At 51.7% G+C, this 26965-nt stretch overlaps 3 protein-coding genes across 7 annotated transcripts in view; 1 reads left to right on the top strand and 2 right to left on the bottom strand.

Annotated features, from left to right (window-relative positions):
* NELFB (negative elongation factor complex member B) overlaps window positions 1-26965 on the bottom strand; it is a 125229-nt gene that overhangs the window by 31103 nt on the left and 67161 nt on the right. The gene's annotated exons all lie outside the window — the stretch shown is intronic.
* On the bottom strand, window positions 1227-24490 carry CIMIP2A (ciliary microtubule inner protein 2A). 5 transcript variants are annotated; one of them, XR_011338835.1, is made up of 7 exons: window positions 24106-24490; window positions 20270-20463; window positions 15850-16133; window positions 14776-14890; window positions 13239-13333; window positions 1875-1963; window positions 1227-1243 (listed from the first exon to the last, which is right to left on the bottom strand). XR_011338835.1 is itself a non-coding variant. In XM_069873134.1 (6 exons), the coding sequence occupies exons 1-6, from the start codon at window positions 24114-24116 to the stop codon at window positions 8855-8857; spliced, it is 762 nt and encodes a 253-aa protein (XP_069729235.1). In that variant the 5' UTR covers window positions 24117-24490; the 3' UTR covers window positions 7748-8854. The 5 variants fall into 5 exon arrangements, 3 of the variants coding, with proteins under 3 accessions (XP_069729235.1, XP_069729234.1, XP_069729236.1); XR_011338834.1 differs by lacking the exons at window positions 1227-1243; window positions 1875-1963 and adding exons at window positions 8850-8917; window positions 11809-12016; XM_069873134.1 differs by lacking the exons at window positions 1227-1243; window positions 1875-1963 and adding an exon at window positions 7748-8917.
* Window positions 6660-8840, top strand: TUBB4B (tubulin beta 4B class IVb). The gene is made up of 4 exons (XM_069873113.1): window positions 6660-6766; window positions 6924-7032; window positions 7113-7223; window positions 7580-8840. Exons 1-4 carry the CDS (start codon window positions 6710-6712, stop codon window positions 8638-8640), a joined length of 1338 nt encoding a protein of 445 aa, XP_069729214.1. The 5' UTR covers window positions 6660-6709; the 3' UTR covers window positions 8641-8840.

Below are 26965 nucleotides of genomic sequence, written 5' to 3'. Positions count from 1 at the left end.
ATAAGCACAGAGCATGAGCTGTTGCTCGCCTGAGTGTGTAATGACAGCGATTAGTCACAAGAGGGAGGCTGGCGGAACAAGAAAACTCGGCCAGGAAGGAGCTGATCCCACAACAAATCAAATAAATGAGGAAGCAGGCTTGAGTGGGAACTGGCCAAGGACACTCCTGATGTGGACACAGATCAAAACCGCACTGCAGTATGGAAGCTCTCTGTGTCCGGGATGTGAAAGCAGCTCTAATCAGAGATTTAAGAAGCCACGGCATTAGTGGGAGAAGGCTCATAGGCAGGGAGATGGGCATCGGCATGGAGCATGGATGAAGGCTTTTCTGGAAACAAGAGGGAGAAAGATTAATCGCTAATAGGAAGAGGACTGCCCTGGGAATGAAGGAGAGGAGGTTTGAGCGAGACAGAGGAATGATAAAATCAACTTTTGTGTGAAGGAAAGGTTATTTTTGTTCACAGCAGGGGGTGTCACCATATGTGCACGGCATGATTGAATTAGTCACCACTTCGTGGTGGAAATTCTTCAGGGAAGCAGATCTCCTGAGTGAAAGAAGGTGATACCTACAGCGCTTATCGTTGGACACTGTGCAGCAGCAGAGCTGCAGAACCAAATGGGGTAAAGCTTACAGGAACAGTGTCCAAAGTTCACTGGTTTTAAACATGATGGAGACAAAAACTGCCAGTTAATGCTGAACCTTACCTCAAGTACAAGCTGGTTTAGCATTACCTCGTTAGATTCATGGCAACCACAGACAATGTTTAAGGCCCTCAAGTCCATAGTTTGAGGTGGCAGGTTCACAGCTGCCTTCTGAACTGAGGAGTTCAGTGGAAATCATCAAACCCAATGGAGGGAGCTCTTCTTCCCCACAACTTGTGGCTAAACTGTGGGACCCCTCATGACAGGAGATTGTTTATGCCAAAAGTTTACATGGCTGCAAAAGGCAACTAGATAAATTAATAATAACCCATTGGGACTATTAAACAAAAAGTTACTTGCTTGTGGCTGAAGTACTGTCTGACTCACCTGACACATCTGTATATGCTTGCCCTGTTCTTCTTCAGCTGTGGCTGCTGATCATCCCAGACAAGGTACTGGCCTGGGTGGAGCTGTGGCTTGATCCCACTTAGCTGTTCCCATTTCTCTCGAGCAGGAATCCCACAACTGCACCTCTCACTGGCCAGTCTCTGAAAGCAGCCCCTCACCTTCAATAATTTCCATCTCTCAGGAGCAATAATTTCTGTGAAAACAAAGGGCTGTTTATCCTTATAAGTAATATCAGAATGACAAAAGGTCTGCAGGTACTCACGTCATCCTTCAGTGCTACCATAAACCTACAACAACCCCAACACCAAAAGCTTTTCAGTCCTGGAAGCACCTTCCACCCACATTTGTCCTGCAGTGCTCCTCTCTTGAACTCAGGGTTGTAGATTTTTGCCTAAATAAACAGAATTAGTCCTGTGATTTCTGTTTGGTCTCCTGCCAGCCTCAACATCATCCCAGCCCCAGGTACGAGGCTTGGTTTGGAGTAGGATGTTATCGCAGAAACACAGGCTGCTATCTTGCTGGTGAAGTGTCAGGAGAAGAATTACAGCCACTGTCTGCTTGCCAAGAGGAGGGATTGTATCTCTGCTCCACAGCAACAAAGAACCCTGGTTCAGTAAGAGGGGAATGCAATGCTCAAAAGTTAAAGAAAGTATCTTCTCACTCTGCTGAAATCAATTGTATTCACAGTAAAATCTACGTCCATGCTAAAAGCAGCAGATAGATAAAAAAAAACCCAATGAAATAAATTACAATAAAATCTTGAAAGAAAACAACTACTGTACGGTTCAACAAAACAGAAATGCAATTTCCAACTTAGTTTTTACCTTATTACCCCGTCTGTTTGGTTTATATCCAGAAACTCCAGCCTGCTAACAGCAGTCCCTCGCATTTTCTAGCATTCCTGTTGCGGCCACTAAAGGATACAGCAAATACAGATGCGAAATTAAGAAGCACCTAAATGAGTTGAAACCTCCTTGCTTGCTACTTGCAGCAGGGTTGGAAGAGAGCTTTCAAAGACATTGGATACCAGCTAAAACAGATGCAGGAGCCATGTCCCTCCCCACCTGGGTCAAGCTGTTCTCTTCTCTGCTGTCCCAATTGCTTTCCAGCTGCCCCCTGCCCTGGGAATCTGCAGGCTGCCCACCAAACCAACGGCAATTAGGAAAGCACTTAAGCAGTTTTCCCAGGCAGGACCACGGAACATGCCATTTTATCTCTCAGAATTTGCTCAATTGTCGGTGCCCTGTACAGAGGGTTTGCCTTTGAAGGAATGCTTCGTGTGAGACAAGTTTCTGGCAAAAACCTGCCTTGTTACTTGCCAGCTCACCTTCTGGTACATGCTAATTAGGTTGCTGGGCTGCCACAGCATTAGAAGTTGCAGGGTTAAGACGGTCAGCAGCTGCAACAGCTCTCCATGGAGATTACTGGCAGCTTTGCTGTGTCACCAAGAGCTTAGAAATACTGGCATTTTACTTTAATTTAAAAAAAAAAATTAAAATAGAATTGTCATTTCCTGTGGATCTGCATGTAGCTACGAACAGCAGTGCTGGTTGACTCGGATAGAATCAGCAAAAATAAATGTTGTGTGAATTATATGAAATGCCTCCCAACCCACAGACCTTCAGGTGGTCAAATGTCCCAGGGAAACCTCTGGAGGCTCAATCTCAGGAGCACAAGTTCAGCAACCCATGGGGTATTGCCCCCCTGCTCTGCTGGGTGCGATCCTGCTGGCATTTTGGTGTGATAGATATTGGAATTCTTAACTCAGCAGAGCATTCCCAAATTTTTGCTGCCACTGGGAGCACTGGGGGTGGCAATGATTTCTCACTACAGATGACAGAACAGCTTCCCAACACTAACGACAGCACAGGCTGAAGCACAAGCTGAAAGAAACCCCAGCTACGAAGGCTCATGATTTCTAACACAATAAGGAAATAGATCTTTATCACTGATACACAGTCCTTCCCTCTCTGGCTTTGGCTGAAAAAAAAAAGAAAAGCCCCATATCTGCATTAAATACAGCAGCAAACCTCCTGCCAGCCCTGCAGCAGCTCCTCCTGCTCCATTTTAGAGATGGTTTTCTAGGGCTTCACAAGCACAGAAGCCACTAACACTGTTCTGAGCATGCCTCGATAAGAATTTGTGCTGAATGTACTTACGTTTACAGCAGAACACAGGCAAGACATTCCACAGCCTCTCTTCTCAATCACAAAAAAGCAGTATTCAGTTTTTACATTGCTCTGAAGAGATGGCATCGCATCCTGGAGGAGAAGCTGTCTTTGCTGATTATTACAGTGTTGTATGAAATCTTGAGCAAGCCTGATCTGGATTCACCCTGGCTGCCTTTGATACTTAAATTATACTGAGCTGTTGGATTTGGTCACCTCAAACACCTCTACAGATGACAGAGAACCCTAGTCAGAGGGCCGTTCAGGGCTGGAGGGCTGAGCCATCCCTTTCCCCTGACTGGTGCGAACGCAGCCCCATTAGCTACTCCATCCGTGTCTATATTAGGTGGGATAAATCCAGACCCTAATTCCTTTGCATTACTCATTTCTCTTGATGTAAACTGCATAAACCTCCCGCATTCTGGCTTTGAATGTGGAGGACGAGACATATGTCTGTCTTCCTAAATCACTCCTGGGCTCCTCTGGGGCTGATAAGAGCCTCTCCCAGGGCCTTCCAGAGCTGCCTGAGATCCTCTGGAGTACAGCTATGGTGGGGTACAAACTCTCCAGGTGGGATAGGAAGGGCAGGAGAGGAGGCGGGGTAGCCCTTTTTGTAAGGGAGGACTTGGACACTGTTGAGATGGATTGTGGTGATGAGGAGATTGAGTGCCTGTGGGTTAAAATCAGAGGAGCCCCCCAGAAGGTAGATTTTGTGGTGGGAGTCTGTTACAGACCTCCCAGCCAAGGAGAAGCAGCTGATGAGCTCTTCTATAAACAGCTGGGGTTAATCTCTAGATCAATGCCTCTCATTCTTGTGGGAGACTTCAGTCTTCCTGATATCTGCTGGGAGTACAATACAGCAGAAAGGAAGCAGTCTAGGAGGTTCCTGGAGTGCGTGGAAGACAACTTCCTTGCACAGCTGGTGAATGAACCAACAAGGGAGGGTGCCCTCCTGGACCTGCTGTTTGTGAACAGAGAAGGCCTTGTGGGGGATGTGGAGGTAGGTGGATGCCTAGGACAAAGTGACTATGAGATGATAGGGTTTTCTGTTCTAGGTGAAGTGAAGAGGGTGGTTAGTAGGACAGTAGCATTAAATTTCCAGAGGGCAGACTTCGAACTCTTCAGAAGGCTGGTTGGCAAAGTCTCATGGGAGACAGTACTCAAGGGCAAGGGAGCCCATGAGGGCTGGGAGCTCTTCAAAAAGGAAATCCTAGCAGCTCAGGAGAAAGCCATCCCCATGTTCCAGAAAAAAAAGCTGGCAGGGGAGAAAGCCAGCTTGGTTGAACAGAGAGATCTTGAGTGATATCAAGAAGAAGAGAAATGTTTATGGGCTCTGGAAGAGGGGACAGGCCTCTTGGGAGGACTACAGGAGGGAAGTGAGATTGTGTAGGGAAAAAATCAGAAGGGCTAAGGCTCAACTAGAAATCAGATTGGCCAAGTCTGTGAAAGATAACAAAAAATCCTTCTATAAATATATAAATAATAAAAGGAGGACTAGGGAGACCATACAGTCCCTATTGGATGCAGAAGGAACAACAGTGACAGGGGATGAGGATAAGGCTGAGGTACTTAATGCCTTCCGGCATTGACCGGTACTGTCACCTCTGGCCTGGACAGGCGCACACTCTCCTGGATGGAAAACTGGTTGGCTGGAGGGCCCAGAGAGTGGTGGGAAATGGTGTTAAATCCAGCTGGAGGCCAGTGACAAGTGGGGTTCCCCAGGGCTCAGGGCTGGGTCCAGTCCTGTTCAATGTCTTTATCAATGACCTGGATGAAGGCACCGAGTGCACCCTTAGCAAGTTTGCAGGTGACACTAAGCTGGGTGGAAGCATGGATCTGCTGGAGGGTCGGGAGGCTCCAAAGGGATCTGAACAGGCTGGACCGCTGGGCAGAGACCAACGGCAGGAGGTTTAACAAGGCCAAATGACGGGTCCTGCACTTGGGGCACAACAACCCTGAGCAGCTACAGACTAGGAGAAGTCTGGCTGGAAAGCTGCCTGGAGGAGAGGGACCTGGGGGTGTTGGTTGACAGCGACTGAACAGGAGCCAGCAGTGGCCCAGGTGGCCAAGAAGGCCAATGGCATCTTGGCTTGGATCAGAAACAGCGTGACCAGCAGGTCCAGGGAGGTTCTTCTCCCTCTGGACTCGGCACTGGTGAGACCGCTCCTCGAATCCTGTGTTCAGTTCTGGGCCCCTCACCACAAGAAGGATGTTGAGGCTCTGGAGAGAGTCCAGAGAAGAGCAACGAAGCTGGTGAAGGGGCTGGAGAACAGGCCTTAGGAGGAGTGGCTGAGAGAGCTGCGGTTGTTTAGCCTGGAGAAGAGGAGGCTGAGGGGAGACCTCATTGCTCTCTACAACTACCTGAAAGGAGGTTGTGGAGAGGAGGGTGTTGGGCTCTTCTCCCAAGTGACAGGGGACAGGACGAGAGGGAATGGCCTCAAGATCCACCAGGGGAGGTTTAGGCTGGACATTAGGAAAAATATTTCACAGAAAGGGTCATTGGGCACTGGCAGAGGCTGCCCAGGGAGGTGGTTGAGTCACCTTCCCTGGAGGGGTTTAAGGGGCGGGTGGATGAGGTGCTGAGGGACATGGTTTAGTGATTGATGGGAATGGTTGGACTCGATGATCCGGTGGGTCTCTTCCAACCTGGTTATTCTATGATTCTATGATTGCCAGCTTGTGCCGAGCACCCCAAGTCCTTCTATTCAGGGCTTCTCTTCAGGGTCCAGTTATTTGCTGTATCACCCCAAGCCCCTCAGTTCTGGAGTCCTCAGCAAAGGAAGGACATGGATCTGTTGGAATTCCATGATTCTACAATTCTACAACCCTGAGAATCTAGAATTCCACAATTCTACACTTCTGAGATGCTAGGATTCCTCCATTCTATGATTCTGAGATTCTAGGATTCCACAATTCTATGATTCCCAGATTCCATAATTCCACAGCTCCCCAGCTCTGAGGCTCTAGGATCCTAGCATCTGTCCCCCTTCGCTCCCTGTCCCCCGCGAAGCTGACCTCCCCCCGACCCCATCCCGCCGTCGCCATGACAACTCCCGCCAGCCGCGCGCGCCAGAAAGTGCTAGAACGGCGCCGCAGCCCCGCGCATGCGGGCGTGACCCCCGGGTCACCCCCCCCCGCTCAGCTCTGCATTGAGGAGGAGCCCGTTGCGGCGGTTACGGGGTGGCGCGCGGCATCAATTGAGCCAATCGGGAGCGGCCCCGGCGGGGCGGGGGGCGGGCGCTCGCGCTCCGCCCTCGGCTAACGGCGAGAGCAGCGGGGCGGGGCCGGGGCGCGCGCCGGCTGTCGCGGAGGCGGCTCGGCCAATCAGACCGCGCCGCCCCGTTCTCAGCGGCCAATGGGCGGCGAGGGAGCCGCGCGGCGCCCCCATCCTGCGGCTATAAAAGGCGCGGCGGTTGCCTCAAGCGCGACTGGGCAGTGAGGGGCGCTTGGTGAGGCTGCTCGGTATCGCTGTTGTCGCCACCGCCGCCGTCATGAGAGAGATCGTGCACCTGCAGGCCGGGCAGTGCGGCAACCAGATCGGAGCCAAGGTACCGGGTGGGGGGGTGGGAAGAGAGAGGCGTTGAGAGACGCGGTTGTCACCCCCCCACCCCCGGCCGCCCCTGCCGCGGTTCTCTCTGCGCCCCCCGGCCGCCCCTGCCGCGGTTCTCTGCCCCCCAACGTCCCTGACGCGGTTCTCGCCGGCAGTTCTGGGAGGTGATAAGCGACGAGCACGGCATCGACCCCACCGGCACCTACCGCGGCGACAGCGACCTTCAGCTGGACCGCATTAACGTCTATTACAATGAGGCCATAGGTAGGGCCCGCCGCCCTCGCCCCGCCCGCCCCCGCTGCCGCCTCCTCCCTCACAGCCGCCCCTTCTCCCCGTTTTTCCAGGTGGGAAATACGTGCCCCGCGCCATCCTAGTGGACCTGGAGCCCGGCACCATGGACTCGGTGCGCTCCGGGCCGTTCGGGCAGATATTCAGGCCCGACAACTTCGTGTTCGGTGAGTGAGGCGGGGGAGGGAGCTGTGGTGTAACCGGCTGGGCAGGGCTGCTGCGCCAGGGGGGTTAATCCTGCGGGGATGGGGCGGGATGACAGCTGCTGGCAGAGCAGCGCAGGAGGTCCTTGCTCTGCTTGTGCCTTCTCCGTGCCGTCAGGAGAAACCCAACGGCTGCTGTGTCATTGATAATGAAGGTTTGTCGCGGGTCCACCCAGCCCTTTTGGTGGTGCTGGTGTGAAACCACAGCCCGGCGCTCCATAAAATGAAAGCTTTTGTGAGGTTTTTCTGTTGCCTGATGCTGCTAAGCAATAAGCAGGAAGCAGTGACCGTAATCTAATACAAAAATGGCTCTCTTGCAGGTCAGAGCGGAGCAGGAAACAACTGGGCAAAGGGCCATTATACAGAAGGTGCTGAATTAGTTGATTCTGTGTTAGATGTTGTAAGAAAGGAGGCAGAAAGCTGTGATTGTCTCCAGGGCTTTCAGCTTACTCATTCTCTCGGGGGTGGTACAGGCTCTGGCATGGGGACCCTCCTCATCAGCAAAATCCGTGAGGAGTACCCAGACCGAATTATGAATACCTTCAGTGTTGTGCCCTCCCCTAAAGTGTCAGATACTGTAGTCGAGCCCTACAATGCTACACTCTCGGTTCATCAGCTTGTGGAGAACACTGACGAAACATACTGTATTGATAACGAAGCCCTGTATGACATATGTTTCAGAACACTGAAGTTAACTACTCCAACGTACGGTGATCTGAACCATTTAGTGTCCGCGACCATGAGCGGTGTTACCACCTGCCTGCGATTCCCAGGCCAGCTTAATGCTGACCTGCGGAAGCTGGCAGTGAATATGGTTCCCTTCCCCCGTTTGCACTTTTTCATGCCTGGTTTTGCCCCACTCACGAGCCGTGGGAGCCAACAGTACCGGGCTTTAACTGTGCCAGAGCTCACACAGCAAATGTTCGATGCAAAGAACATGATGGCTGCGTGTGACCCACGTCACGGCCGCTATCTGACCGTAGCTGCTGTGTTCAGGGGCCGTATGTCAATGAAAGAGGTTGATGAGCAAATGCTGAATGTTCAGAACAAAAATAGCAGCTATTTTGTTGAATGGATTCCTAATAACGTTAAAACGGCGGTCTGTGACATTCCACCTCGTGGCCTAAAGATGTCTGCTACCTTCATTGGTAACAGCACAGCAATCCAGGAGCTGTTCAAACGGATTTCTGAGCAGTTCACCGCCATGTTCCGCCGAAAGGCGTTCCTGCACTGGTACACGGGCGAGGGCATGGATGAGATGGAATTCACAGAGGCTGAGAGCAATATGAATGACCTGGTCTCTGAGTATCAACAGTACCAGGATGCTACTGCTGAGGAGGAGGGGGAGTTTGAGGAGGAGGCTGAGGAGGAGGCTGAGTAAAAGCTATGCAGGTGAACACCTGTAACTTTTGTTTAAAGCTGTTATGAACTGTTTCACTTGAGAGTTCACCTGTAACTTTTGTTTAAAGCTGTTATGAACTGTTTCACTTGAGATTTCTTTGTCTGTGTTGTGTTCCTGTTCTGTTTCAAAGTCACTTCAGCGTTTGAAAGCACCATTAAAGCATTTTTTGCAGTTCACAAGCTTGTCTCCTTTTTTACTTTTCATAAGCTTTTCGGGTGCTGTTGCCAAAAGTAAAGCCCGTAGGTGTGTCACAGGTCTGGAAAGGAAAAAGAAGGGAATTGATGTGAGCTCTGCCACCTTGCCCAGGGCAACCACACTTCTCCCTGCTTTTGACCGAGGTGGGTGCTTGTTGCTGTGTCACTGGAGGTGGCAGCAGTCCTGCTTGCTCCCGGTGGGGAGGGATTGAAGAAAAAACTCCTGAGTATGCCTTTATAATTCAGGGTGCTGGCAGAGGGGGGGGTATGCTCCACATAGAGGATGGAATTCAGCTCCAAGCTGTGTCTAAATTTAGGCACCTGCGCGTGGACTCCTGTTACAGGCTGGGTGGGACCTGAGCTGCTCTCGTGGCCGTAACGCGAGCGCAGGTTCAAGTGGAGGTGTCCATAAGCTGCAGCTTATCCGGGCTGGGAACTGGGGCAGGCAGGTTGCCTTTCTGATCCAGGTGGGTGTTCCTGGTGGAAGATGAGCCAGCTTGAGGTGCTGCAGCCAGGCAGGGAGCTGTGGCCTGTCAGAGAGCTCTGGGGACAGCTGGGCTGGGACTGGCTGTGCTGCTGCAGGGAAAATGACGCTGCAGAGCTGTGGGCAGCGCAGCCTCGCTGGAGTCTTACCATCAGCATCTCTACCAATGAGTCCTTTGGGTGTGACCGCAGCCTCTGCTTTTGAAAGGAGCTGGATACCTGATTCTCAAATCCCACGTTTCTCTCATGAAGCCCCAGTAACAGCAATTTTTTACTGTAGAAACAGTTAATATTCTGTGCTACCTAGAGGGACAAAGCTGTCACTGGCCAGAAGGCAGCCGGCTGCTTTCCTGCTGAAGAAATACTGTTCAGTGCTCTTGATCGTAACTGGCTTGGGGTTATTTGTTTCTGGCTTGAAGGTGAGTTTCTCCTTCCAGTGGTGGAGCAGTTAAAATGGCACCAGCTCTGGTGGCTTCTGGGGCAGAGATATTGGCCAGTCTCAGACCTACCCAGGAGAAGAATACTGTAGGTGAAGGGATGACCACAGTGTTTTAAGGCGTGAGGTAACACTTCAAATGGTTGATTCTTGTCCTTGGTTTTAGGGTGGTGTTTTTTCATCCTCCTTCCTATTACACTGGATCTGGTGCATTCCCTGGCCTGCCAGTTACCGAGGGCAGGACAGGGTTGTTCCCCCTCTGCCCTTTTGGGCACAGTCACCTCCCCTGAAGAGCTCCAGCTCTCCTCGCTTTCTGCAGGCTCATGGGGCAAGCACAGGACCTGTGGGTGAGTACTGACATCGTGGTCCAGCTTAGCCCTGGGTTCCTAACAGTAGTGAGCTGGCAGCTACAGCTGCATGGAGGGTGACAACAGCCCTCTCCAAGCTATCCAGGACAGCCAGAGCTGCGGGGTGAGGGAACGGGATGGGATGTTCCCTGTGCTAGGAACAAGCAGCTCCTCTGTTTGCCATCTCCTTAGCGCAAGAGTTCAGGGAGAGGCCAAAAATTCAGCACTCCTCTTCCCGTTTGATTGGAAGGCCTGTCCAGCCTCACCTTCCACTATCAGCAAGTAGGATGCTGCCATCCTTTCCTTTGGGCCATCCTTCCAGCTCCTGGTGTCTGGCCATGTGTTAAACTCATTCTCCACAGCATTCCCCTGCGCCCAGTGCAAGTCTCTCTGGAGCCTCAACCTTCTCCCCTCCGGGCTCCACCCTGATAGTGGCCACAGCCACTGGTGCAAGGGCAGAGCTTTCCCTTCACACATACAAACTGGCTTTCTTCAGCCCCCTCCTAACTGATGGGGATGAGGCAGACGGCAAGTGGCAGCCACCACCTGCCTTGATGGCTGATACCCTTTCACTGCTGCTTCTGTGCTTTCTCACCCCCTTTGCATCATCAACCCTTTGCTTTTTATCAGCCTTTAAGCTTTTCAGAGTGAAATCTCTTGCCTGATGGAAGAAATTTTAACATGGCTATGTGACGGGAGGGCGGTTACTGAGCCTCCTCTGCTTAATGACCCCGTGGCTGGAAACTAGAGGAATGTTCTGAACAAGTCCAGGCTGGCAGGGGGTGGCACAACTTCAGCGCCTCAGCACAGAGTGGAAAAAATCTACTGAAATGTTCCACAGGGGTAGTAACTGTTCACTACTGTGACACTACAGCTAATTACAGCGCTACTTAATGACAGTAATTAGTACTAATGGCTTTCATTTTCACTCAGCTGATAAACTTATGTGGTCCGAAGCCCGTGTAGGCAGGTATCAGTCCAGCGCTGGTGTAATTTTTTTTGTTTGGCCAGTATGTTTGGGGTTATCTAGTGCCAAGCTTGCAAATTGGGTTTCTCTGAAAAAACTGGAAAATAAACAATCAAACACCATCAAAGTACCGTTCATTTGAAACCATATTGTTGTTACTCTAATCATGTGCTTTGACTTTGCACTAAAGGAAATATTTAAGCCAATATAAAGCAATTCTCTTTCCAGTTCTGTTTTCTCCTAATGAGAAGCTACATTGCACCTTCCCTTCTTCCACTGTGATTCCTGTCAGATGTGGCAGTGCCCTCAGCAGTGCTGCCCCTGCTACCTCACACCCTGCTGAACAGGAAGCTGCTCCTGTCCTAGGCTTGGTCTTCGGGATCTCTACAGCCTGGGCTGCATCCACCACCTTTGGGCATCATCTGCCAGCCCCAAATGCCCTTAGAGCTGATGTTCTGGGAGCCAGCAGCATCTGCTGGGGTTGGCTTGTGCCTTGGCTGCTCCTCTGCCTACTCCACACACCTGAGTTTGGTTTGACCCCTTTAATTGGTTTTGTTTTTCCATGTGTCCCACTGACAGTGATTAGCCATTAATTCCCAGGTTAGGAGAACAGGAAGGCTTAGGAAGCATTAACCAATGGGGGAGTGTAAATCATCTGCATGTGTCCCTGGCCTGAGGGGACAGAGGATGCGGGATGGTGCTGGAGGACGGATATCGCACCTCCGGGTGTCCTTGGCCATCCAGCCTTTCAGTGGGGAAGGGACGGGGTTCGTGGAGCCAAGCAAACCCCAGGGCCACTCAGCTGGGTTGTGAGTGGTGCTGGAGCACTGGCTGCGGTTCCTCAGCGCGGCACTGAAGCGAGAGGATTGCCCTGTTTTGCCGGCTGCAGCCAGTAAGCAATGATCCACAGCACATCCCAGTATGTAACCTAGGGCAACCGAGATTTAAGAACAGAAGATTAGTGGCTTGAAGTCAGAAGCCATCTTAGATAGAAACGTGGTGTGGGGTTTTTTTTAGCTTGCTTGTGTTCCTTCAGTGCCTGACGTGCTGCAGCTACGCCTGCAAACCTGCGTTCACTGATCTGCGATGGAGAAACACCTCCCTCCCTGATTCACCGCATGGCAGGCATCACTTAAGAAATCAGGGGCAGCAAAGCTTTGCAAAGAGCATGTATAGTTTTGAGAATACCTGGGTTTTGCTCTGTTTGCTTCATTTCAATTCCTATTAATGGCAGAAGGAAAGGCAGCACAGGGAAATCGCAGCTGAAGCATCAAACCTGCCCTGAGCGCTCAGCACTGCTGAGTCATTTCTTCCCAGCTGAGCTGCTGTGAGCTGGGAATCCTCAGCTTTGGATTTTCTCTACACCTGACCCATACACTCTGGGACAAAGGCACCGTGGTGAATCCCGGTGTCCAGAAAGGGCTGGAAATGCTGTAACCTCCTTTTAGTGAGCCGTGTCCCTGGGCTGATCAGCCCTCACCGGCACGGGAGCAGCAAGACTGCTGCAGCCCAGGGATCTCGCTCCATCCTGGTAGCAGGAAGAAATGTCTAGCTTTGAATGCAAATAAGTAACTGCTGTAGGAGGGAGCTCATTTTCCCCTGCAGGAGGATTATATGGCATTATATGGGAGATCTTACAGCAAGGAGACCAAATTGTTTTTCAGTAGGGAAAATTCTGCATCCTACATAAAGTGGGGAGAATTAAGACCTAGATCCCTTTAAGAGAAACAACGTTAGTAAAGGAAAAAGCCTTACAACCAATTTAAAGGGAGAAACACCCGTCCAGGCAGCTCAGGAAGCCTCCAGCACTGCCATCCAGGCAGAGAAAATGCATCACGTAAAGGAAGCGCACAGTCGCATCCTGCGTTTCTGCACTCAGAGCAACATTTTTAATAGCCACCCTTGAACCAACCCTCAGTAGAATTGCTTAATCCTTTTATGAACTCATTTTTCCTCCCTTAATGTCCTAAGGAAACAAGTTACAAGATTTAATTGCTCATGATTTTTTCAACATTACCTAATGGCTTTTTATTTTACTTGTACTTATAACCCCAGTTCTCATGTTACTGTAAACAAAACCACTTCTAGTGTTGCAGATGAATCAATACTGACTTTATATCCTTGAAATAAGATTTGTGGATACAGCGTACCTGATATTTGTCAAATTCCTTCATGGCTTCCTTCACACTCCGATTGTAGTTCATGCCGCTAAACCAGGCGAGGCGGGGGATGAAGCCAGTGTACCCTTTGGATGAAGAAAAAAGAGAACATAAATATAAACTAAGGATCCGCCAGTCTGGAAGTGGAAGATGCTGGGATGAATAAAACCTTGGCAGAGTACAGGAAGGAAAAATTTATGTTTAAATTGAAAACTTAATTCTTACATGTGAAGTGTCTTTTCTGAAAGAGTTGTTTTTATGATTCTCAAGGAAAACTCAACGGGATGAACTGATGCTTGTTTGTCTCCATGGGATATGGAAGAAATCACAGGGGGGTTGGAACCGGATGATCTTTAATTCCCTTCCAGCCCAAACTATTCTATGATGCTATATAACCTTTCATTTTCTTATAGTGTTTTCTTTAAGCCAATAGCTATGTTGTGTTCTCTCCTGGTTTAATTAGCGTTTAAGGGCTAAGAACTTTTGCCCTGACCATCCAACATTTTTTTACTAATTATAAGAGAGAAATTATATAAAGTCTAAAACTACATAAACCAGATAGAGAGAGAGAGAGAGAAGAAGGGGAAGGGGGAGAACCTAAAAGCAGCCAGAACTCCCTCTTCCCGATGAGATCATAGAATCACAGAATCACCGGGTTGGAAGAGATCCACCAGATCATCGAATCCAACCATTCCCATCAATCACTAAACCATGTCCCTCAGCATCTCATCCACGCGTCCTTTACACCCCACCAGGGAAGGTGACTCAACCCCCTCCCTGGGCAGCCTCTGCCAGTGCCCAATGACCCTTTCTGTGAAAAATTTTTCACTAATGTTCAGCCTAAACCTCCCCTGGATGCTTTGGAGAGAGTGAAATTTGTCTACTGCATCCTAAAACACTGATTCTCATCCACGGAGTCTGAAATCTTTTGCCATGTGATGCCTGTATTTTCTGGGGACTGTGCAGAGCTAAGTCTTCCTCGCCCTGGGCTTGTACCCTTTCCAGCCTTTGTAATTCTCCTGCTTGCACAGGAACATTCTTCCAGTGCAAGTGGAGAAGCTATGGAGTCGAACTCCTTGTAAGATAAATTTTTATACATTTATGATGGTGCCCACTGTGTGTTGAAACGATGACTCAGAAAAGCACTTTATTTCTAGGAGAGGAATAAATCCTTCAGCAGCAGCAGGAATTCATCCAGCTGCTAGAGTTGGTGCACAGTCTGGGACCCATCTCTCCATGCTTTTTGGAGCATTTTCTAGCCTGGCTCCACAGCTGCGAGGAACCAAGGTGGCTCCTTCACGCCTTCCACCTGCCCATAGGCACGTGTCCCTCAGCATGAGACTCACAGGGTGGCAGCATCGAAAAGAAACCCCCTCGCATGGAGGGGAGCAGGCACATTGTCCATCCCAAAGTGTTCAAACAAGCTGGAGTGACCAGCCAACGTCTCTGAGACTTCCCCAGGGGAAGAAGGGTGATGTGATCTCTTCTGACATGAGCTTGTGCTGTGCATGACCTCCCTCTTTTTTACCTGGAATGACTTTCTGTTGGATTGCATTTGGTACATCCAGGTTTGGCAACCATTTATGCTTCACATCCGTGATTTCTTCCACTTCTGGCAGAGTCACTCCTTCAATTTTTGCAGGCTCAAAATAAAAGCTGAAATAAAATGAACACCAGTACAACCCACTCACTCCCTTAGCTGCCTCGCTTAAATCACTGCCAGAACACAACTGCCATTTCCATTTCTTCCCAGCTTTAGCCTAAGAGCTACTTCAGGTATTTCTGGTAAAGTCAAATTACTGGATGAGCTCTGTGCATGCAGAGGTTTTGCAAAATCCCCAGGGAGAACAAGGGGAGCTCTGGGCTCTGAGCTCCTTCACAAATCTGCTTCTTAGAGCAAGGAGCAGGAATGCCCCTTCTTGGGATTTATATCCAAGCCAGCTTTTGACCCGATACGTCAAATCTCTAATCTCTGCCTTCAGAGGATTTGCAGAGCCCCAGCTGGCTGTGATGTGACAAATGCTGCCTGTGGCTCCAGAAGAAATAAAGGGCTCAAACACGTTGGTCTGGAGCGAGACCAGCCACGCAGCACCCAGCTCCGCAGGCGCATCCCAGCACTGGTGTTCCAGCCAGGGAGAATGACAGGGGGAAATCCAAGTGAGCAGTGGGAGCAGTAAAGGGGGTGGAAGCCTGGCATGTAACCAAAGTGCCAGGAGTGCTCTCTTTTTGAGAGGAGGAGGAGGAAGGCAGTGGCAGAGCTCCCAGTTCACCCATAGGAAACATGAGGCTGGTTACATAGCACAGCATAATGCAAGGTCTAATGACTGGGATTTGAAGCTAAAACTCAATCAAATGAGAAGCCTTTTTTGATTAGGAAGAGTAATGATTACATCAGTTTCCTGAAGATGTAGTGGATTTGCCACTGCCAGAAATGTTTGTGTATTTGATAATTCTCTACACAACACACTAAGCTTTCCATCCTTGCCATCCATACCCCCATGAAACTCCTTCTTCACATTCCTGGACTGAGGAGAGCCCTTCCACACCCACCCATCCCCAAACCCCATCCCTCACTACGTCTTTTCCACCCAAAACCACTCACTGGTTTTCTTCCTCCAGAGGCACCGCAGAGCCAGCCGGGTCCACAGGTTTGTCCTTGTGCAGAAGCCGGGGTTATCTCAGGCAGCCGCCACTCTCGCTCCTCGGAGGCAGGATGGTGTGAAATCCTCCAGATGTACCCACGTGGCAGTCGTGGCCTTGGGACGTACTCTTCTGGATCGTGCCAGGGCATGGGGTCCGTGTCCATCATCACCAGGTCTTCCAGTCCTGGCCCTGGGGCAGGAGGTCTTGGCTCAAGGGCTGGGCCAGGAAAGTTTGTTGCAGCCCCTGTGGGACAGACACCCAGTTGAGGGAAAGGAGTAGACAAAAGAGGATGAGGGATTCCCATCACACTGGACCTCAGCCCCCACATGCCCCTCCAGAGCAAAGCAAAGGAGCCTGAAGATCAAAAACATCCCACAGGCAGTGAGTGCATCCTGCGAGTGCCATCAGCCCCATCCAATAAACAGATCTGCACAGAAAAACTGCATAAATATAAGTTCAATAACTTAATATTTATTCTAAGTAATGCTTAAACAGTAAAATATCATCAGCCAAGCTATAAAAATTAAGGAGGGGGAACATATTTTTCTCTCCGTGTGGCTGCACCCCTGCTGGTGTCCAACAAGGAATTCTCACACTGGCTTCGCTGCTGCCCATCAAGGAAAGGGTCTGCTGTGACAGGCTGAGAGAAAAACCCCTTTCTGGCCAGCATGTGCTAAATATCCCTGTTTTGAGCTAGGAATGGAGCCCTGCAGCTTGAAACTCTGCAGGGACAGCCAAGCTTGGCAATTCCTATCTGACTTTCCCTTAAAAACATCCCATGACTTGGCTCCCCAGGCCCTGAACCACACCTCCAACCCAGGTGCTCCAAGTTCTCCATGCCAGGAGTGGAGCTCATTTCTCCCTCCTCCCTAGTTACAGAGGAGGATCGCTCTTTAGCCTCACAACAACTTTTTCCTTGTTGGAAAACTTACTATGTCAGTCTTGTCTTTTTTAAACAGACCAAATTCCTTTAATTTTTGTCCACATAGGTAATTTTTTTCCAGCCCTCTGGTTGTCGCCACGTTTCCCCGACTTCCTCGTGTTCCATAGACATCGAGATCGCAGTGCAAAGCCTGATGGATGAGGCAGCGGCTTCCAGGAACATCCTCATCTGCAGAGAGTCCCAGGGAACATCTTCCTGTCCCAGCAAAAACAGCCTGGAGCAGAGTTTACCCTGTTCTGCAAGAGTGCGAGGCTTCTGCTGGACATTTAGGTTTGCAATCTGCTTATAATTGTATTATGAATCATAGAATAGGTTGGGTTGGAAGGGGACATAAAGACCAAGCAGTTCCACCCCTGCCATGGGCAGGAACACCTCCCACTGGACCAGGTTCTCTCTATTATCAGGTGTTGTCCAGGCTGGCAAAAAAAATCAGGCAAATCCTTGATGAAAATGATTTTTCAGTCCAGTGTGCAAATTTTAAAGCAGGTTTGTTTTAATGTTTCCTTCTTCATTAACGAATTGTGTCTATTCCTTTTATCCCATGCACTAAAGGAGAAGGAAAAACACAGTTGTTTTGTACTTGAGAAACCCACATTGGGTCTTTTTTATGACCCTGCGTTTTCCACATTTATTCATTCAAAAAGGTTGCACAGTAAGGCACTAAATTTAAACCCAAGAGAGAACTGTGCCTTTGGTTTGATTAAATATCCCTATGTTTTCAGTCTGGGTTCCACGGGAAGGGATGCTCAGCCTGTGCCCTAGACGCCAACGGGACCATCCCTGCGGTTCCAGCCCGATCCTGGTCAAGATCCCCAACTAACAGAGCTTGATCTCACTTCCAGTGAGATTCCAACATCGTATTCACCTTTTAGAAACCAGCAATACACTTGGTGCCCATCAAAGAGACTTTAACAAAACCACACTTTGAGAAACCTTCTGCAAACTGCGTTTCCTAAAGGCAACGACGCAGACCCAACACTGCTGTGAGCTCTTTGATCCCCATCGTGTTGACACCAAGAGGATGTCAGGCAGTGCTGATAAAGTCTGCAGTGATGGATTTAAGGGACCGCTCACTGACAGCTCAGTGGCAGAAGCCATCACCAAAGAGTTACCAGCAGAGCAAGGTGCTCCCTGCAGCCAGGTTCTTCATCAGGTTCTTCAGCATTTCACCAACAAGCAGCGAACGTGAGCTCCCAGCTGCAAACGTTGGTGGGTGACATAAAAGTTGGTGAGGAGAGAACAAGAATGAGGACAGGATAATGAGAGCAACTAGGTCAAACTGGTTAGTTGGGTCCGTCCAAACCACACCTTAGTCCAAGGAATTTAAATGTCCAGGAATGAAGCCTCCAAATGCCACCTGTGTAATGAAGACCTGGGTCCTGGAAAACATGGCTAGGAAGAAAAGAAATGGCAAAAGTCTGCAAGAAGCTACACAGGGCAAAAATGGGGAAATATCAGCAAGGTGTGGCCGTCCTCAGGGAAGACCCAGGTCTTGCTTGGGCACATAACTGCTGCGTTCAGCCAGGAGAGGACTTGCTCCCACGGAACAGGGAGCAACATGTGCAACAGCTACATCTCACACACATGGTGTGGTACGTGGTGATGGAGTCTCCAAAGGATGCACATCCCCAGGAGGGGCTGCTGGGGGTCAGAGTGCAGCCACCGGTGCGGCCTCACCTGGCTCTGCTCAACAGGGACCAGGCTTTTTGCTCAGAAGAGCTGGGACCTGGTAGGAGGCTCCCGCAAATTCCTAGCGCGGGGAAAATACATGAGCTTGGCTCAGTGTCTGATGGAGGAGATGGGCCTGTCAGCAGAAGCGTGGAAGGTGGGAAGGGAAGGGAAGGGAAGGGAAGGGAAGGGAAGGGAAGGGAAGGGAAGGGAAGGGAAGGGAAGGGAAGGGAAGGGAAGGGAAGGGAAGGGAAGGGAAGGGAAGGGAAGGGAAGGGAAGGGAAGGGAAGGGAAGGGAAGGGAAGGGAAGGGAAGGGAAGGGAAGGGAAGGGAAGGGAAGGGAAGGGAAGGGAAGGGAAGGGAAGGGAAGGGAAGGGAAGGGAAGGGAAGGGAAGGGAAGGGAAGGGAAGGGAAGGGAAGGGAAGGGAAGGGAAGGGAAGGGAAGGGAAGGGAAGGGAAGGGAAGGGAAGGGAAGGGAAGGGAAGGGAAGGGAAGGGAAGGGAAGGGAAGGGAAGGGAAGGGAAGGGAAGGGAAGGGAAGGGAAGGGAAGGGAAGGGAAGGGGATGCACAAACCCTTCTGCTGAGCAGAGGTAGGAGCAGCAGGATGAAAAATGAACCACAAGCAGCGAGCAAGAGCTCTGGGCACAAAGAGCTCAGCCAGGAAAGGGTCAGAGGTGGCAGAGCTGATCTTCCCTGGATAAATGGATTTTAGCCTGTGGAATTGTGCTGGTTTGGGGAGGTTTAGGCTGAACATTAGTAAAAAATTTTTCACAGAAAGGGTCATTGGGCACTGGCAGAGGCTGCCCAGGGAGGGGGTTGAGTCACCTTCCCTGGAGGGGTTTAAGGCACGAGTAGACGAGGTGCTGAGGGACATGGTTTAGTGATTGATGGGAATGGTTGGACTCGATGATCTGGTGGGTCTCTTCCAACTTGTTGACTCTATGATTCTACGATATAGGTACTATGGAGCTGTCTTTTGGATTCATGCTAGAACCAGCATTGATAACACAGATTCATTCCCGTTGAGCAGAGCTCACACCGTGTAAGGGCCTCCTTTTCTTGCTCCTCACCCACCGGCAACCGCTGAGGGTGCACAAGGACCTGAGGGGGGACCCAGCGAGGAGGGGATCCCACCATATGATACTGCACTCAGCAACAGAGCTGGAGGGTGGTGGGGCTGCCCTCGCTCGGGGACAGGCTGCCAAAAGCTGGTTTGTGTGGAGCAGTTGCTTTTTTTCGCATCACTCATTCGTCTTGGGCTCCATTCCTCTCTTTGTCATTATTTTCCTTTTCATTACAAATTATTATTATTTTGTGTTATTGCAATTATTAAACTGGTTTAATCTAAACCCACGTGGCTCAATCTCAACCCTTTCACTGTCCCAATCCTCCCCCCATCCTGCTGTTGTGCTTAGTTGCTGTCTGGGGTTAAACCGTGGCAGGAACGTGGAGGAATTAGGGAGTGAGTTCATAATATGCCATAAAATCCTTCATCTTCGTCTAACTGAAGATATCCTGGGAGCTCAAATTCTCCTTTCCACTCCACTAAACACCAGTGTGAGAAGCCCTGTGCCACCAGCTGAGGCTGAGCTCCAGCTCTCCAGGTGTCTGTGCTCCTACACCAGAGCTAGGATTGCTCTGGGGAAAACATCCCATTTCCCCCCCAGGAGCTGTTGAGGACGGTCACAGCCCCCACTGCTCATAATTGACCCTGAGCTCATTAGCAGAACTCGTTCCGGTGAAGGGACAAGATCCAGGATCTACTCACCTGGACCATCAGGGACGTAACTCCGGACATGGTGCCTCATCCCAGCGGAGTTCTCATTGACCTTCTGCTTGGGCAGCGGTGCCAGCAAGGAGCGAGGGCTCTTCTGCACGCTGGGATCTGTCAGCAGCTTGTGCGTGGTTCTGCCAAAACTCTCTCCACACTGATATTTGTACTGAGGGAAAAAGCCCGCATAGCTGAGGAGGGAACCAAAAAGGAGCAGTCACCGCGGTGGCACTGGAAGGTGCTTCTGGTAGGAGACTTTGCTCTAGAGCTTTTGTGTACTGGAAAGGCTCCAGCCAGGAGAAGAGGCAGCTCGGAGCAAAGGAGCATGGAGAAGGCAACCGGGCAGGGATGTGCCTGTGAGCAAGGAGGAGTTCAGGCCACTCGAGCCACAGTGCGGGGGGAGCACCAAGAACATGCGTGTTGTTACGTGAGACCGCTCCTCGAATCCTGTGTTCAGTTCTGGGCCCCTCACCACAAGAAGGATGTTGAGGCTCTGGAGCGAGTCCAGAGAAGAGCAACAAAGCTGGTGAGGGGGCTGGAGAGCAGGTCTTATGAGGAACGGCTGAGAGAGCTGGGGGTGTTTAGCCTGGAGAAGAGGAGGCTGAGAGGAGACCTCATTGCTCTCTCCAACTCCCTGACAGGAGGTTGTGGAGAGGAGGGAGCTGGCCTCTTCTCCCAAGTGACGGGGGACAGGACGAGAGGGAATGGCCTCAAGCTCCACCAGGGGAGGTTTAGGCTGGACATTAGGAAAAACTTTTTCATGGAAAGAGTCATTGGGCACTGGCAGAGGCTGCCCAGGGAGGTGGTTGTGTCACCTTCCCTGGAGGTGTTTAAGGGACGGGTGGACGAGGTGCTGAGGGACATGGTTTAGTGTTTGATAGGAATGGTTGGACTCGATGATCTGGTGGGTCTCTTCCAACCTGGTGATTCTATGATTCTCTGCCTCACCGTGCTGTCTTGCTTCTACCACCACGGTTCATGGCTTTTTTTCACCTCTCCCCTCAAACTTCCTCCCCTTTCAAGCCTGAACCTCCCCTGGCAGAGCTTGAGGCCATTCCCTCTCGTCCTGTCCCCTGTCACTTGGGAGAAGAGCCCAGCTCCCTCCTCTCCACAACCTCCTTTCAGGTAGTTGGAGAGAGCAATGAGGTCACCCCTCAGCCTCCTCTTCTCCAGGCTAAACACCCCCAGCTCTCTCAGCTGTTCCTCATAAGGCCTCTTCTCCAGCCCCCTCACCAGCTTTGTTGCTCTTCTCTGGACTCGCTCCAGAGCCTCAACATCCTTCTTGTGGTGAGGGGCCCAGAACTGAACACAGGATTCGAGGAGCGGTCTCACCAGTGCCGAGTGCAGAGGGAGAAGAACCTCCCTGGACCTGCTGGTCACACCATTTCTGATCCAAGCCAAGATGCCATTGGCCTTCTTGGCCACCTGGGCCACTGCTGGCTCCTGTTCAGTCGCTGTCAACCAACACCCCCAGGTCCCTCTCCTCCAGGCAGCTTTCCAGCCAGACTTCTCCTAGTCTGTAGCTGCTCAGGGTTATTGTGCCCCAAGTGCAGGACCCGCCCTTTGGCCTTGTTAAACCTCCTGCCGGCTGCACAGCCCCAGGAACAAACACGGCTCCTTCTTCTTGGGATCTCAGTGCGGGATGTGCAAGGACGCGCTGCTGCTCTGTTCCCCGGGGCCTGGGAGCCTGGGAGCTTGACTTCTTGGTGGCTCAGGGGAGGGTGGCTGCTGGAGCTCTGGCTCTGTTCCGAGGCCACCAGGAGGGATCAGGAACTTTAGCTGTTCCCAGCATCAAGTTTCCCAATAGTGATGTTATCCCACAGCTGAAGAAGAAAGGTGGAGCTGCCGGTGACAATGTATAGACAGAAATATTCAGTGATGCCCCTGCATATCTGGGACAGAGCCGGATGATGCGTGAGGATCATAAGATGATGAGTAAGTACTCTCCGTTTCAAATACTTTAAACAATAGTGAGCAGAGCCGTCCATTTACACTTGGCAGTTTCCCATTTTACATGCAGGTTCTCTCCCCAGCAGCTGCCGGAGGAGCTCGGTGCCTCGTCCCCACTGATTTTCAGTGAGTCTTGCAACATGGGGAAGCTCCTCGGGGATGATAAAGCTGAGCAAGAGCACAAATGACACGGCCTGAGTAATTACAGGATGGCCAGAGGGACTTTGATCATAAGTAAAATAATGGTAGGGCTGAGAAAGTATTCAATTCATCAGCAATTAAGAGCGAGGTAATCTGAGGAGCACAGGTGAGTCAGTCTGGGTCTGGAGAAGGGATCTGCTGGACTGAATCACAAGAGCTGCTGATAAAAGCCACGGCGCTTGGGGAAGAGACGGGACCCAGCAGGGCTGTTTGTCCTCCTGCCTGCTGTTTTGATGAAGGATCCAGAGGGATCCCCTGGGTGTGTTGTTCGCACTGAAGCGCTGCCACTGCTGATCTCGAAACTTGCTGGCGAGCGGCTGCTCTGCTTTCCCAAGGCTGAGCCCCATTTCACTTTCCTCTTACTCAGCCCTATCTCTTCCATCACCACTCCCCAGCCTGCGTCACCTAAACCTGCTCAACCTTCCTGATCCCCAGGGAAAAGCTCTGGGCCTCTCCTGCCTCTGCTCCAGCAGGTTGGGATGGGCAGGCAGGGCTCTGCCCGGTGACCAGCACGGAACCACTTCATGGATTCACCCCTTCTCTGCCTGCTAAGTCCTTTCCAAACCCTTCCACATGTTGGGTTTGGCTTCCCGACGCTGTTGAGCGCTGCAGCAGCGTTTTCGAAGCTCTGGCCAAGACCATTGCCCACCCCAGCAACCAGTTCTGACACCCTTGTGTTTGCAGGGTCACTGGCGTCGCCGCACGCAGGACAGCCAGACAGCAAGGAGCTGCGATGCAGCATCTTTCCTCCAGGCCCTTCAGGCAGCTCCTCCTTGCCCTCAGCTAGATGCAAAGCAGCTCACTCAGCCACCCACAGGGGCTTCCCCAGGGGTTTGGGGCGACACGGTGAGCCTGCACAGCTCTGAAAAACACAGCACCAGAATTTGGTTCCTCCTCCTTCAGTGGCCGAAGCACCAGCCTGGAGGGGTTGTTGGGCTGCTCCTTTCCTCCAGGCTGGTGCTTTGGCTGCTGGGAGAGCAAGGGAAGGCTCTGAGGTTTCTGGAGGTGCAAGTCCAGCCACAGCTCCCTCCTTACTGTTCCTCTTCCTTCCCAAGTGGCTGTGAGTGCACAGCTCTGACAGGGTGACAGCACACACAGAGTAACACATCACATCGCTCAGACAACCACAGCAACGCAAAAACACATTAAAACCTCCAACCCCGCAGCTTATGTAAGTTTGGAAGCTACAGAGGTCGGTAATGGAAAAATCCTGCATGTTGCTGCAAGGGGAAGGACGGAGCTGATTGTCACTGCAGGAACGTTGCTGAGGAAGGGACCATGCTCCACCCTTTACCTGCAGCTTGGGATCCGCCTGCCTCCTGCCTGCACCTGTGCTGCACCCTGGTCTGTCACCAGCCCCTCTGCACGGGGATGTGTCCTGATGCCCTTTGGAGTTCACCTCGGCTGGACCAACCCAAGCGGTTGATGTCCATGTAGCCCTTTCCCAGGCCATTTATACACATCAGGGACCCAGGTTGCCCAGAGCAGTGGTGGCTGCCCCGTCCCTGGAGGGGTTCAAGGCCAGGTTGGATGGGGCCTGGAGCCCCTGATGCAGTGGGAGGTGTCCCTGCCCGTGGCAGGGGTGGGACTTGATGGGCTTTGAGGTCCCTTCCAACCTAAACCATTCGATAAGTAAACGATTTCTGCTATTCATGTCTTACTTCTGACCAAGGACTTGTTACCTGTTCCCCATGTCAGCTTGGTTTCTCCTGTTGCCTTCGGAGGCGTGGCGACCTGGTTCAGGAACGGCACGGTGACCAAACCCAGGCAACTTGGTCCATGAGCTCACAAACACCAATGTGGTGGATGGCAAATGGCGTTTGTTGATACGTAACACAACCTTATATAGCCTGGGCGTGCGACGTCACTTCCGTCCGCTTACATCATGAACTAATATGCAATTGGCTATCCGGAGGGGGTCCTACCTTTCCGTACATCGCGAGATCTTCCGACCGCCGGGCCTTAGCTACCCACATTTCCCCCCACCCTATGCTTAATGAAATAGCCTTCGGCTTTTAACTCCATCCACCCCCATTTCCTCCTCCTCTGAGCTCGAGTCCGTTCTGAGCCACCCGCCCCGACTAGTGTCTGAGCCGCAGCCGGAACTCGACTGACCGGTCACTTCCGGGCCCCGGCCCCGCCCACTCCCCTTGCAGGGGGGGCCGCTCCCTCCCCCCGGCTCGCCCCGCCTGCTGCTCGGAGCAGACGGACGCTCTGATTGGCTCCCCGCCCCTCGCTCCCCCCCTTCTCTTTCACGTTCTCCTCCCCCTCACACTCGCGCGCTATTCAATTCCAGCGCCTCCTCCCTGTTCCCGCCGCGAGCGTTCTCACCCCGCCTTTCCCTTTCCCGCTCGGCGCCATCTTGGGCCGCAGGAGGGGCCGCTCTCTCCGAGACCCCCTCGGGCCCTGGTTTCCCAGCGGCGCCCCCGGCCTCCTCGGCCAACCCCCCCCAGAAGGATTCCGCTCGTTTCTGTCCCTCCGTGAGCGGGCCGGGGTTTGGGGACTGAGGGGACCTATTACCCTCTCGCAAACATTTAGACTCGGCATGATCATCACCACGTGGGGGGTGCAGAGTCCGCGTGGCCGCCCCGACCCCCAGCTTTGGGGTGGCCGGCAAACAGCCCCTTGCCGCCCTCCAGGTGTCCTGCTCCTGCGTGGCCTCCTGCAGGGCCTGTACGACTTTCCCCCAAGACTTAAGGCTTTTCGCACAACCCGAGGACATCGCCTCCTCGGCTAACGCTCTGGTGCATTTATCCCGCACCTCGGGGTGGAGAATATCCACCGGCTGGTCAATGACCCCAAGCTCTAAAAGCCTCGCAATGGCGAGAATAAAATCTTTAGGCTTACAATGGTGGATGGCAAATGGCGTTTATTGATACGTAACACAGCCTCATATAGCCTGGGCTTACGACGTCACTTCCGTCCGCTGACATCATGAACTAAACGCAATTGGCTATCCGGAGGGGGTCCTACCTTTCCATACATCACGAGATCTTCCGACCGCCGGGCCTTAGCTACCCACATTCTCCTTTCCAAACTTTTAGAGCAGGATGTTGCAAAAGTCATGGGGAAAAAATATAACTACATAACAACTCATCACCAGCATCTACAGAGTCAGTGGCTCTGGTCGCAGCCCAGTCCTGCTGCCCCACCCGAGCTCTTTGCCAAAGGGATTGGAGTGGACCATGTCCAGGCAACTATTTATTCAAAGAGGATCTTCAAACATCCCTGATGCAAAACTTAAGACAGTTTGGAGGCCCAGCCCTGGTGACATTCAGCAGCTTAAAACAAGTGAAAAGAAGGAGGGGAAATAAATAATTTTGATTAACCCTCAGTGCACTTCCAGCATGGTCTTTAATTACACCCTGTTACAAGGTTGGTGCTTGTTACCCTACAGCCCCATCTCCTCTGGAGCACGTATACAGGGAACACGTCATGGTGTCTTTAAAACAACCAAAATACCATGAATCATAAGTACTACGTGATTCCAGCCGGAGCTGTTTGCATCGGAAATGAGCAGACGTTTTGGACAAACTTCCCGGCTTACCCTGGCACATAGTACGGCTGGGGAGGGAAGAGCCTGTTTTCCTTGGGGGCTTCCATGGCAGCGCAGTGGTGGAGTGGGTCGAGGGCGATGCAGCACGAGGCGGTCGCCCGGGAAACCTGTGTGATGCGGCAGGCAGTGATGCCAGTTCCCGACAGCCACTCCAGCTGCAGCGAACACCTCGCTAGGTTTTTCCAGACTTGTCTTTTTCCCCCACCTGGAAATTTCAGATGAGGTTTTATAGCATTTCCTGAAGGCTCTGGGGCGGTGGAGCCTGATGTTCCCCATAAGCGGCCCCAGCACAAATACGTGTTCAGGGCACAGTTCACACCCAACATGCCCAGCTCGGGAGAGCCTGGCGGCGTGTGCCCTGCTCTCCGGAACAGCTCGGGCACAGCCAGGCCCTGCACACGTCGCTCTGCCAAGGAAACCCCATGGCAGAGGCTCAGTGATTCACCACCCGGCCTTGGAATTCTTTCCCCTCCTCTCCCTGCTCCTCATTGCCCTCCCAGTCTGGCTGTTCCAGGACGTGATCCTTGCTGCCTTGCTTCACACAGGACAAAGCTTTTTCCCAGTCCTTGCATCGTCATGTCTTGTGTGCAGCGGGTTTCTCCCCCTCCAGCTGAAGGCAGCCTCAGAACACGAGTCTCCCTGAAGAGCCACTGTGGCCAGTGCGTCCACAAGTCAAAGAATATCACGCCTGTTCGCAAAAGCATCCCTTCCACCAGCCACAATACCCACAGCAAACCTGCTCCACTGCCAAAGTCCTGCTTGAGGCCTTGAAGAGCGCAGCCGTGTGGAAGGCAGAATCAGTTTTAGATTTCAAAGCAACTAACGAGAAATCACGGAATGGTTTGGATCCAGAGCCCCTCCCCAGCTTTCCTGGAGCCCCTTTCAAGACAAGAAGCTGCTCTAAGATCTCCTCAGAGCCTTCTCCTCTCCAGGCTGAACAACCCCAGCTCTCTCAGCCTGTCCTCGTACAGAAGATGCTCCAGCCC

This window comes from Phaenicophaeus curvirostris, chromosome 20 (genome assembly GCF_032191515.1).
Source record: "Phaenicophaeus curvirostris isolate KB17595 chromosome 20, BPBGC_Pcur_1.0, whole genome shotgun sequence".
NCBI classification, from domain to species: domain Eukaryota; kingdom Metazoa; phylum Chordata; class Aves; order Cuculiformes; family Cuculidae; genus Phaenicophaeus; species Phaenicophaeus curvirostris.
This window is presented reverse-complemented; position numbering and strand designations above follow the sequence as displayed.

Coding starts and splice junctions, on each gene's coding strand:
- TUBB4B (XM_069873113.1), top strand. CDS start 6,710: ATGAGAGAGATCGTGCACCTGCAGGCCGGGCAGTGCGGCAACCAGATC. Junction 7,033..7,112: donor CTATTACAATGAGGCCATAG/GTAGGGCCCGCC, acceptor CCGTTTTTCCAG/GTGGGAAATACGTGCCCCGC. Junction 7,224..7,579: donor GCCCGACAACTTCGTGTTCG/GTGAGTGAGGCG, acceptor GCTCTCTTGCAG/GTCAGAGCGGAGCAGGAAAC.
- CIMIP2A (XM_069873133.1), bottom strand. Junction 16,134..20,269: donor TTACGTCCCTGATGGTCCAG/GTGAGTAGATCC, acceptor TCTGTCCCACAG/GGGCTGCAACAAACTTTCCT. Junction 12,017..13,238: donor AGGAATTTGACAAATATCAG/GTACGCTGTATC, acceptor CGGTTGCCCTAG/GTTACATACTGGGATGTGCT.